Source organism: Leptosomus discolor, chromosome 4, assembly GCF_034619465.1.
Source record: "Leptosomus discolor isolate bLepDis1 chromosome 4, bLepDis1.hap2, whole genome shotgun sequence".
Lineage (NCBI taxonomy): Eukaryota > Metazoa > Chordata > Aves > Leptosomiformes > Leptosomidae > Leptosomus > Leptosomus discolor.
The window spans coordinates 46,763,976-46,776,108 of record NC_141394.1 but is presented as its reverse complement, the minus strand read 5'-3'; the positions used below and the strand labels follow the sequence as shown (position 1 = coordinate 46,776,108).

Sequence of the window (12,133 nt, the reverse complement as noted above, 5' to 3'; positions counted from 1 at the left end):
TTGCAAAGCATTTTCTCCTCTCTCAACTTACATCATGGTTACAAAGCATACTTGCTAGTTGTTTCCGTTCCTGTGCATAGTAGGCTGCCTGCTGGTAATAGAAACCTGGGTTCTGAGTTTGAATTGCTGTCAATCCCAGCTTAATTGCTTCATCAAACAAGTCACCAAAAGCCTGAAACCTATTAAAAAAAAAAAAATCATAAACAAGATTATGCATGGAACAGCAATTTGAACTGAAAGGTACCCTTCAATTAAAAGTTCTGTTTAGTCTTAAGACACATGATACTTCTTTGAAGTTTTGCATCTAAGTTCTATGGCTGCATTTGTGTCACACACTGTTCATTCCCAGAGGAAAGTGGTCAATAATCAACGCAAACCAGAACAACAACATAGTTTTTATGATCTAGTCTATCTCTTTCTTAGATAAAGAGCTCAGAATTTGTATCTTGCAAGTAAAGACAAGTAAAACAGTGAACTTCCCAAGGTTATACAAGAACTAAACCAGAAACATTACTAAGCAAAAACATACTGTTTAGACATCCAGGCAGCATGCTCAAACGCCAGTTCTGCACTTCCTATTTTTTTCTTGCACAAGTCAATATGTTTCCTGAACTGAGCAATTGCATCGAGTGGAGTATTATGCTGAAAACAGAGGCGACAGATCTAGAAGAAATCAAAATAAAAGGAAAAATGACTGTGTTAGGCTGCTAAGGATTAGCTTTAAAAAAAAAAAAAATAAAGCCACTCACAGAAACCCCCCAAACCGACTTCACATATTTCTGAAGAGCTCAAATTAGCATAGAAAACAGAGGAAGAAAGATAGATGTAAACCAGAATGTACTACACCTGAAACCATCTGGGCCTCTATTTCATCTAATGTTATTTTATTTCCCCTTCTCCCTCAAATCAACAATAGAATGGTGCACAACTTGCTGACAAATTCAAGATGGAACTGCAGAGCCATTAGCAAGATCATTATCTTTGAAGCAGTCTGCAAATGGAATTTGACGGAGTCCAACTCCAGGATTGCTGCAAATGGTGGGATAGTTTTCTTTTACCTAAAAGCCCCCAAAATACCACAAATGTATGGTCTGATTCTTAAAGAGTTACTTTCCTCCTCCTAACAATCAATAACCGAACTATACTGGCTTATGCTTTGCAAGACGACAACAATATTCAAGGAACAAGCAATCCTTGTTCTCATTCCCCCTGCACAGAGCGAGAGTTAAAGACAGTCTAGACTTTCAGATGACTGCATCTCAAATGAACTCCAGTCCTTCAAGGTATTCCCAAACTTCAGCTAAAGATCTTTCTATTGCGTGGAATTCATAAGTCTTTGCAAGTCTGAGTGTAATTAGTATTCCACTGACAGCTGTTTCTAATCTATCTCCTTAAAAGCAATACGAAATGGAACTTTTAAACATCTACACATTAAAGATGCATCAACGTCTTTTTTTTTTTTTTTTTTTTTAAGTAGAGGTTGTCAAAGATTAGAAGTATACTTGTTACCTTGTAGTTTATAAATCCTGCCATGGTCTTGATTTCCAGCATGTTTGTTTCATGAGCCCTCAATTCATGCACAAGATTATAGGCCGTTCTGTAATTTCTAAGCAGGAATACTTAAATTAGGGCTAAATCATATAAGATAATAAAATTTAAGAACAGGATTGCCAACAGCAGCAAACAGCCTTCCAATCGGAGCATTCTTCCCAGTGAAGAACTCACTCCTTACATACAGGCTTAAAATATTTTGTATTCAGGAAAATATTTCTCATAGTCTATGGCTTAGCACAGCATTTGGAGTAGAGAGGGTGGGGGAAGATTACATGAGTCTTACTTGAGAGCATTCTGCGTATCCTGTTTCAGCTCACTGAAGAATGCTATTTTGAACTGGTGTCTAACAAATAAAAGCTGCAAGACACAACCAGCATACATCATTCAAACATCTGAACATACCTGTTACCTACAAAGCAGATACAGGTGATAATGTCAGAGGTTTACATAACATAGCAGTTGATTTGAAAAACTGACTATACAACTGTTTCCTAATAGTTCTCTCTGCCACCATGATGCAGCAGTGATCTTTCAACAGATTTAATCCATTCCAAGTCTTTTACCCCAGAACAGGGGAGAGGCTTTGTAACACCCCAAAATCTCTACAACAACAGTGTCAACTGTTGGTTCAGAGCTCATCACTTGGACCCCAGCTTCCAAGAGAGGGAATTGCCATAGAACGTTGTGTGTCTAAGCAGATATTTCACAATTTGAAAAGAAGTTAAAAAGCCAAATCAAGTCCAACTTTAAATTCAAAATGTCTAAGGGAAGCACTTCCCACAACTTGTTAAGATACTGCATTCAAACAGGTTAAACCACATAGACAATTAGAAACTTTTTTTTTTTTTTCAGTTTGAGAAATTCATTTTTGGGCTGCAGCTCTTCCTCTAAGATGTGAAGAAAACAAATATGTGTAAGAACAAAACCAATTAAAATCAAAGTTTAAGTTAAAATTAGATTTACTTTCTATACTGATGGAAGGCATCTCAAGTTGTAAGAGGGGGCAATAAAAACCTTTAAGTAACAAACCCCCCGTATTTTCATGTTTTAACATGCAATATAATTGCACACTATTTCAAAAATAGGGTAACATTACCTGATGAGTGGTTTTGTTCAAGAACTCCTTATGAGATTTAACTCTTCGTATTTCTGTATAATAGTAAGTCTGTGCATGCTCATAGAAAGCATTTTCCAACCTGCAACAAAGTTGCTCATAAGTTTCACTAAGTTTCTCCCACATACAAAGAAATTCCCAAGTTCTTCAGAATAAGTTACTTTTAATCATGCTTATTTTACGGTTGGCAAAGCAGCTTGAGATACTACTAAACTCTTCTGAAAGTTACCACATATGGCAAGAGTCTGCAGACAAAACCTTACATAGGGGTAGCATGAGTAGAACAAGTTCGTTCGAGAGCTTTATATATTGATTTCTCACACAACAATCTAGCATTTAACGGAAGAAAGGCTGAGGACAAGCTGTTTGGATGTTGCAAGTCAACAGAAAGTGGAGAGGTGCCTCAGTCAAAGTAAGTAAACCTTGCTGAGCTCCTGGGATAAATCTGAACAGGTCAAGATCTTATTTGCCAAACTGTTGTGGAAGGATTGAGAAGGAAAACAAAACAAAACAACAACAACAACAAAAAGAGTAGTAAATACAATCATGAGGGCACAGACTAGGTTTCATCATTCTGCCCAAACGCCACCAGCTACTTGTGTTGCAGAGGTAAGAGTCAAACTTGTGTTTGCGAGATAAATAGCCCAATGGCAAGTCATACAAAGAGGCCCAGAACACCGAATACTATATGAGGCTGAGGAGGATCGAAGAAGGATATGCTGTATGATCAAATTATAAGCAGTAAAATCAACCAGAACAAGACCAGAATCCAGGAGAGGAATATACTCAATAGCACCAATGTGCGCAGGAAATAAAGGATGAAGTACCAGTTCTGTGATTTGTCCAAGTCGGCATCACTGCAGACTAAGTAAAGCAGATCACAACTTGCGTTCTGCTTGCCATGCAACAGAGGATGGCGAGGAAAACAGTGCGACAGACCAAGGGACAGCAGTTGTTTACTATGAGTTCAGTCACAAAAGGAAGATAAACCAAGTCTATCATACTTATTTTAGTGTTACATTGCAGCTGTATAAGAAAAGACAAGCCAGCCCAAAGAAAGGGTAAAGAAAAAATTTGTTCTCTTTTACTACTATGAAATCTCAATTAAAAGTGTCAAAACAAAAAGATTAATACCAGGAATTCTGACACGATTATACACTCAAACATATTTTTTTTTAAACGTGCATGAAGAGCTATTAATCCCTAATGATACAGGCTTATCTTCACAAACTTGGAGACAGTTGTAAATCTCATATCAAAACACAACTATATTCAGTTTGCAAAGGTTTACACTAGTTAACATGCAGTAAACATTCCCTCTTTAGTAGTGAGCAAAATATGATAACTAGAAGTAACAGTTACTTTATTTTCATAGAATCATAGAACAGTTTCGGTTGGAAGAGACCTTCAAGATCATGGAGTCCAACCTTTGTCCTAGCTCTACCAACACCACTAAACCATATCCCCAAGTACAACATCTACTCATCTCTTAAACACCTCCAGGGATGGTGACTCCACCACCTCCCTGGGCAGGCTGTTCCAATGCCTGACAACCCTTTCAGTAAAGAAATTCTTCCTAATATCCAGCCTGAACCTCCTCTGGTGCAGCTTAAGGCCATTTCCCCTTGTTCTATCTCTTGTTACTAGTGAGGACAGACCGACCCCTACCTTTCAGGTAGTTATAGAGAGTGAAAATATAGAGCAGCAACAAGTTTTCCACTGTATATGTCTTTGCAGTCCAATGTGTTAGAAGCTTGTGAAATTATTCATGGTCTTTTCCTCTGAGATAAGTCAGTGGAGAAAGAGAGTATCTCTTCTCAACTACTTTCCCCTAGGTTTGAGATAGCCTCTCAGCCTTCTCTGCTTCAGGCTAAACAGCCCCAGATCCCTCAGCCATTCCTCATACAAGACATGCTCCAAACCCTTTACTACCTTGGTAGCCCACCTCTGTGCCCTCTCTAGCACCTCAATGTCCTTCTCGCAGAGAGGGGCCCAAAACTGGACACAGTACTCAAGGTGCGGCCTCATCAAAGCCGAGTACAGGGGCACATTCACCTCCCTACTCCTGCTGACAACACCATTCCTGATACAGGCCAGGATGCCATTGGCCTTCTTGGCCACCTGAGCACACTGCGGGCTCATGTTCAGCCAGCTGTCAATCAACACTCCCAGGTTCCTCTCTGCCCGGCAGCTCTCCAGCCACTCCTCCCCAAGCCTGTAGCGCTGCTGGGGGTTGTTGTGGCCAAAGTGCAGGACCCGGCACTTGGCCTTGGCTTAGTGATCCAGCGTACCTAGATCCCTCTGTAGACCTTTCCTACCCTCAAGCAGATCAACACTTCCACCCAGCTTGGTGTCATCTGCAAACTTACTAAGGGTGCGCTCCACCCCCTCATCCAAATTGTTGATAAAGATGTTAAGCAGGAGTGGCCCCAGTACAGAGCCCTGGGGGACACCACTCGTGACTGGCCACCAACTGGACTTAACTCCCTTGACCACAACTCTGGACTCGGCCACCCAACCGGTTTTTCACCCAGTAAACCTTATGCCCATCCAAGCCAAGAGCAGTCAATCTCTCTAGGAGAACACTGTGGGAAACAGTGTCAAACGCCTTACTAAAGTCGAGGTAGATGACATCCACAGCCTCCCCCTCATCCAACAAGTGGGTCACCCTGTCATAGAAAGGGATCAGTTTTTTTAAACAGGACCTGCCTTTCATCAACCAATGCTGACTGGGCTTGATCACCTCGTTGTCCTGCATGTGCTGCATAATGGAACTCAAGATGATCTGCTCCATCAGCTTCCCTGGCATTAAAGTCAAACTGACAGGCCTGTAATTTCTGGATCATCCTTCCTTCCCTTCTTATATATGGGTGTTATATTGGCTGACTTCCAACCTGCTGGGACCTCCTCAGTCAGCCAGGACTGCTGATAAATGACGGACAGGGGCTTGGTGAGCACCCCTGCCAGTTCTCTCAGTAGTCTAGGATGTACCCCATGCGGCCCCACAGATTTATGCACATATGAATGAATTCTAGTAGCTGTGAGCAGCATGGATACAGTAACAGCACTGATTTATGTTGAGAACTTTATTGTTCATATATAAATATGAGGGCGAGAGAAGGAAGAATTAATCTCTGACCATGACACCGCCTCTCCCTGAGCATATCTGGAAGAATTAAAACAAATTTTAATAAACCACGATCTGCCTTAAGTTTGAGCCCTTCTTTTTAGGTCTACGCAAGATTGGATCCCTTTCCCTTATCCATTTTTGAAAGGCCTGCATAATTTATTTGAAGCTGTATCCCCTGTAAACATTAGAACAGAAAGCACAATAAATGTAAAAAATTACAAAGACAAAATATTTGCAACCAGATAAATGCCACTTACCATAAATAAAAAGAGAGATACCTATACAGATAGGAAGTGGGGCGGGGCAAAGCAAAGACTTGCTAATACAGAGTTACACATAACAAAACATTTGTAGGGAATATTATTTAGAACCAGCAGGGCCAAAACCACTGTAGAGGCAGAAAAGTCCACTTTGCCTCTACCTGACTTAAGGAAGGGAACATCTTGGGCTATCTATAATGTTTCTTCAAAAGCAACATGTCTGACAGTCATTACTCAACCTCACTGAGAAAGGGGAGCTGTGTGGAATTCATCAGGTTGCAGAATAACCTGATGAGTTCCAGCAAACATATAAAACATTCACTGCTGGTCTACAATGAGCGTACCACGTAGCAGTCACCCAGCTTATGAACCCTCTCAGCATCTCTGATACAATCATAGAAGTATTTAGGTTGGAAAAGACCTTTGAGATCATCATCAAGTCCAACCATTAACCTAACACTGCCAAGTTCACCCCTAAACCATGTCCCTAAGTGCCACATCTAAACACCTTTTAAATACCTCCAGGGATGGTGACTCCACCACTTCCCTGGGCAGCCTGTTCCAATGCTTGACAACCCTTTCCATGAAGAAATTTTTCCAAATATCCAATCTAAACCTCTCCTGGCACATCTCGAGGCTGTTTCCTCTCGCCCTACTGCTTGTTATTTGGGAGAAGAGACCGACACCCACCTCGCTACAACCTCCTTTCAAGTAGTTGTAGAGAGCGATAAGGTCTCCCCTCAGCCTCCTTTTTTCCAGGCTAAACAGCCCCAGATCCCTCGACTACTCCTCACAGGACTTGTGCTCTAGACCCTTCACCAGCTTCATTGCCCTTCTCTGGACATGCTCCAGCACCTCAGTGCCTTTCTCGTGGTGAGGGGCCCAAAACTGCACACAGCATTCGAGGGGCGGCTTCGCCAGTGCCGAGTAAAGGTGGAAAATCGCTTCCCTAGTCCTGCTGGCCACACTATTTCTGATACAGGCTAGGATGCCTTTGGCTGCCTTGGCCACCTGGGCACACTGCTGGCTCATGTTCAGCCTTTTCCGCCAGGCAGCTTTCCAGCCACTCTTCCCCAAGCCCGTAGCGCTGCATGGGGTTCTTGTGACCCAAGTGCAGGACCCGGCACTTGGCCTTGTGGAACCTCGTACAATTGGCCTCGGCCCATCCATCCAGCCTGGCCAGATCCCTCTGAAGAGCCTTTCTGCCCTCAAGAAGATCAATACTCCCGCCCAACTTGGTGTCATCTGCAAACTCACTGAGGGTGCACTCAATCTCCTCATCCAGATCATTGATCAAGACATTAAACAGAACTGGCCCTAGTACTGAGCCTTGGGGAACACCACTTGTGACTAACCGCCAACTGGATTAACGCCTTCACCACCACACTTTGGGCCTGGCCAGCCAGCCAGTTTTCTTACTCGGCTGACTATGCCTGTCTAAGCCACTAGCAGCCACTTTCTCCAGGAGAGTGCTGTGGGAAACAGTGTCAAAAGATTTACTAAAGTCCAGGTAAACAACATCCACAGCCTTTCCCTCACCCATTAAGTGGGTCATCTTGTCAGAGGAGGAGATCTGGTTAGTCAAGCAGGACCTGCCTTTCATCAACCAATGCTGACTGGGCCTGACCACCTGATTGTCTTGTACATGCTGTGTGAGATGGTGCTCAAGATGATTGTAAACTTCCCTGGCAGCAAGGTGAGACTGACAGGCCTGTACTTCCCTAGATCCCCCTTCTGGCCCTTCTTGGAGACAGGTGTCATGTTTGCTAACCTCCAGTCAGCTGGTACCTCCCCAGCTATCCAGGACTGCTGATAAATGACTGAAAGCGGCTTGGTGAGCACTTCTGCCAGCTCCCTCAGTACCCTTGGGTGGATCCCCTCCAGCCCCATAGACTTCTGCGTGTCCAAGTGGTGTAGCAGATCACTAACCATTTCCCCCTGCATTATCAGGGCTCCATTCTGCTCCCCATCGCCGTCTTCCAGCTCAGGGGGATGGGTACCTGAAGAACAACTGGTCTTACAACTAAAGACTGAGGCAAAAAAGGTACTTCAGCATTTTCCTCATCTTTTGTCACTATGCGTCCCCCGCATCCAATAAAGGATGGAGATTCTCCTTAGCCCTCCTTTTTCTGCTAATGTATTTATAGAAACATTTTTCATTGTCTTTTACAGCAGTAGCCAGATTAAGTTCTAGTTGGGCTTTCATTCTTCTAATTTTCTCCCTACATAACCTCACGACATTCTTGTAGTCCTCCTGAGTTGCCTGCTCCCTCTTCCAAAGGTCGTAAATTCTCCTACCCCCTGCCCCAAGTTCCAGCCATAATCTGTTCAGCCACGCTCTAGCTTGCCTTCTGGCATGTGGGGATGGCCTGCTCCTGTGCCTTTAAGACTTCCTTCTTGAAGCATGTCCAGCCTTCCTGGCCTCCTTTGCCCTTCAGGACCGCCTCCCTCTGGACTCTGCCAATCAGTCTCTAAACAGGCCAAAGTCTGCCCTCTGGAAGTCCAAGGTGGCAGTTCTGCTGACCACCCTCCTTACTTCTCTGAAAATCAAAAGCTCTATTGTTTCATGATTACTGTGCTCAAGATGGCCTCCATCGCATCACCCACAAGTCCTCCTCTGTTCATAAACAACGGGTGCAGTGGGGCGCCTTCCCTAGTTGGCTGACTCGCCATCTGTCTCAGGAAGTTATCTTCCACGTGCTCCAGGAACCTCCTGGACAGTTTTCTCTCTGCTGCATTGTATTTCCAGCAGACATCTGGTAAGTTGAAGTCCCCCATGAGAACAAGGGCTAGTGATTGTAAGACTTCCGCCAGCTGCTTATACAATATTTCATCTGCCTCTTCATCCTGATTGGGTGGTCTCTAACAGACTCCCATTATGACATCTGCCTTGTTGGCCTTCCCCCTGATTCCCACCCATAAACACTCAACCCTATTGCCACCATCATTAAGCTCTAGACAACCAAATGCTCCCGAACATAGAGGGCTACCCCACTGCGCCTCCTTCTTTGCCTGTCCCTTCTGAAGGGTTTATAGCCATCCATTGCAGCACTCCAGTTGTGCAAGTCATCCCACCATGTTTCCATGACGGCAACTACCATAGTCTTCCGGCTGCACAGTGGCTTCCAGCTCCCCCTCTTTGTTGCCCATGCTTTGTGCACTGGTGTAGGTGCACTTAAGATGGGCTGTTGATCCTGCCACCTTTTTGGGGTGAGAAGCCCCAATTCCTACGTGATTATTCATAGGTGCTTCCATGGTTGCTGACACATCATTAACCCTTGTGTCTTAGCTGCCACACACATCTCCATCCCCTACCTCTGCTGAGACAGGGGATCAAAGGACCTCATTAGCACAGTGTCTTTCAAACATTGGTGTGCTCCTCCCAGGCTTATCACTTGTGAGCCTGGTTGTATCCCTTTCTCCCTTCAAATCTAGTTTAAAGCTCTTTCAACGAGCCCTGCTAACTCCTGTGCAAAAATCCCTTTCCCCCTTTGGGACAAACGTACCCCGTCTGTTGCCAGCAGCCCTGGTGTCATGTAAACTAACCCACGATCAGCAAACAGAGCAAAACAGTGTTTTACAGTCACTTACCTTATAATATAACCAACAAGATGATCAGTGTGTGGAAGTACAAAGAGGGATTTTCCAGAAAGGTCACAAGCATTACATAAAGCCGCTGCCCTCTCTGATGCAATAACATCTTCCCCTAGTGAAGTGAAGGAAGGCACAAGTAAGCAGTATGTGGTGCTGCAATGTCAAACTAGCTCTAAAAGCTTGACCAGTACAAGGTATGGAAAAATCTAATATAGATAAAACAAAGCCCACGTTCATTTTTACTTCTTTCAGAGTACTATGTGCTTCGTCCAGCAGAACACACTGCAGAAACTTTCTAGGAGTGGCTTAGCTAGCAACAATCTACAAGTACGACATAAGTTTTTCATCTCCCTCACAGAATTAACTGTCCAGTGTCTTGAGAAATACAATAGCACCCAGAAGACACAAACATATATAGTAGGTGGAGAAAAAACAAAAACAGAAACAAAAAATGGTTTTCCAGACACTAGAAAGTATGCAGCTACAGCTGAAGCAGCAGCTCTACAGAAACATAAGGTTAAAACATATCACATTCCACAGCTCGACTTGACTCCAAAATTTTGTTGATTAAGCCTGAGTTAAACTAAAAGGCTTCTGTAAGTACCAAATACCCTTCCTCTAAGTTCTCACTGCTTTTATAGCTTTTCTTGATCTCAAACAAGGTTTAAAATGCAACTTGTTTACAAGGAGTCCCGTCACATATATTACACTAGCAAAGCATTTTTGATACTGTGTATCGAAAGATGGACTTGGACTCAGGAGGAAGAAGTTAAGGATAAAAGTATATAAAACTGTCCTGAGCACTGTTTGTCTGTACACCTTCCTGTAGCCACAATACATTTAAGGTAGATGACATTAGATTAATAACTGCAGATAATGTGACAAGTGATAGTCAGCTCAGTCCATCAGGCCTTCTGAAAAATGAGATCACCACAACTATGCACAGAGGTTTCTAGTACCTGGAGGTAATGGTGTTTTTTTCTGAATCAAAACCACAGCGACTTTCGTATTTCTTCCCTGCAAACTTTGCCTAAAATAAAAACAACATGGCACAGCATCAAGGTTTCACTTCTTATTTCTGAATAATCAGAACAAAATGAGATTTCAGTCTAGATGGAAGTATTGAAAGAATGTTATATAGCGAATAAAATCCAAACACAACAATATGCTGCATCATCCACAGAATGCTGTGTTCCCTTTTTGTTCAGATTGGACAGAATAATCTTGCTGAGTTTTAGCAAGTAAAATTTCAGGGGCTGTTTTTACTTAAGTAACTTTTACAAATAAACCATTAAAAAAAGTTTCTTTACTGTCAGTCCTACATTAAAAAGCTAAGTTCAGGCTGCTCTTAATTTGTGCCCAAGAACAAAAAATATTTATATGTTTTAGAATTCAAAAATGATTCTGCAATTCATACTTACTATTAGCTTGTAGCACCTTATGAGCTAAGGGAAAAAACTTACCTGACAATTTCAACTCGAGTAGCACATTCCAACTGTTTTTCTTTCCATTGTGGCTCATCCCAGTCTAGTTCATAGAACACCACCACAAGTGCTGGAACCAAATTCAGGTGTTTGTTCATCCAACCGGTCTTCAGGATTCCTTTTGGGATATACCATTCATAGGAAGTCCTCTGAAAATATTGATGTTATTAAAGCAAGCTACCAAATCCATTTACAGGCATTTACAGCAGGAGAAAGGAAATTGCCTCTACATTCTTGTCACTTGACAATACGTTTGTCATCTTTCCTTTAACAACATTCCCCTCAAGCCTTCGCTTCCCCTAGAGTAAGACACACCCCTCAGTACCTGGCACTAGGGCCTGATGTCTGAGATATCAGCAACAAAGAACAACAGATTCCAGGTAGACTGGAGAACGGAGTCAAGTTCAGAAGCATGTTTCACACACTTCCATGAAATATTAAGCTTAATTTAAAAGGGGGCTCTCAAACAGAGCCAGGAAAAACAAGCTTGGATTCTGGTTGTTTGTCAGCATCAGAGAACTGTGTGGTTTTCCAAGGGTTAAACCCATTGACATTGCTTCTTAACTGCCATCGCAAAGCAGAAAGTAGAGCTGAGATACTCCTTCTGCTGCGTTTCACTTAGTTAAAGGTTTTGTGTTTCTTCAGAATATACTAATTTCAAATATCTAGTTTCTCCAGAGTTAAACTTCAGGTTTCATTAAAGCTCAAATTTTAGAAGCATACCTTAACGCTGAGTAAATGAACAGCAAGTACTTTAAAAAGTAAATCATACTGGCTTCCTCTGCTTCTGACTTGTGGGCTAAGACACCCGGTTTCCTAGGCATCCACAGCACTCCATCACAACGCCCTTGGCTTCCCCCTCAGCCCTGACAATCTACCTCAGACTTCAAGCTCCCACGCTTCCCTCCCAACGGCGAGCGAAGGGACAGCAGAAGCCCGGCTGAGCGTCGAGCAGCGCGAGCGCGGCTCCGCTGCCTGCAAACCGGGCAGATCGGCC

At 43.1% G+C, this 12,133-nt stretch overlaps 1 protein-coding gene across 1 annotated transcript in view; it reads right to left on the bottom strand.

The window, feature by feature from the left end:
- TRAPPC11 (trafficking protein particle complex subunit 11) overlaps positions 1-12,133 on the bottom strand; it is a 32,104-nt gene that overhangs the window by 19,606 nt on the left and 365 nt on the right. The window contains exons 2-9 of the mRNA XM_086463820.1: positions 11,116-11,285; positions 10,612-10,682; positions 9,650-9,764; positions 2,651-2,750; positions 1,838-1,911; positions 1,510-1,606; positions 530-663; positions 32-179 (exon numbers count right to left, since the gene is read on the bottom strand). Coding sequence (XP_086319946.1) covers positions 32-179; positions 530-663; positions 1,510-1,606; positions 1,838-1,911; positions 2,651-2,750; positions 9,650-9,764; positions 10,612-10,682; positions 11,116-11,285 — 909 coding nt within the window. The remainder of the gene's footprint in view (positions 1-31; positions 180-529; positions 664-1,509; positions 1,607-1,837; positions 1,912-2,650; positions 2,751-9,649; positions 9,765-10,611; positions 10,683-11,115; positions 11,286-12,133) is intronic.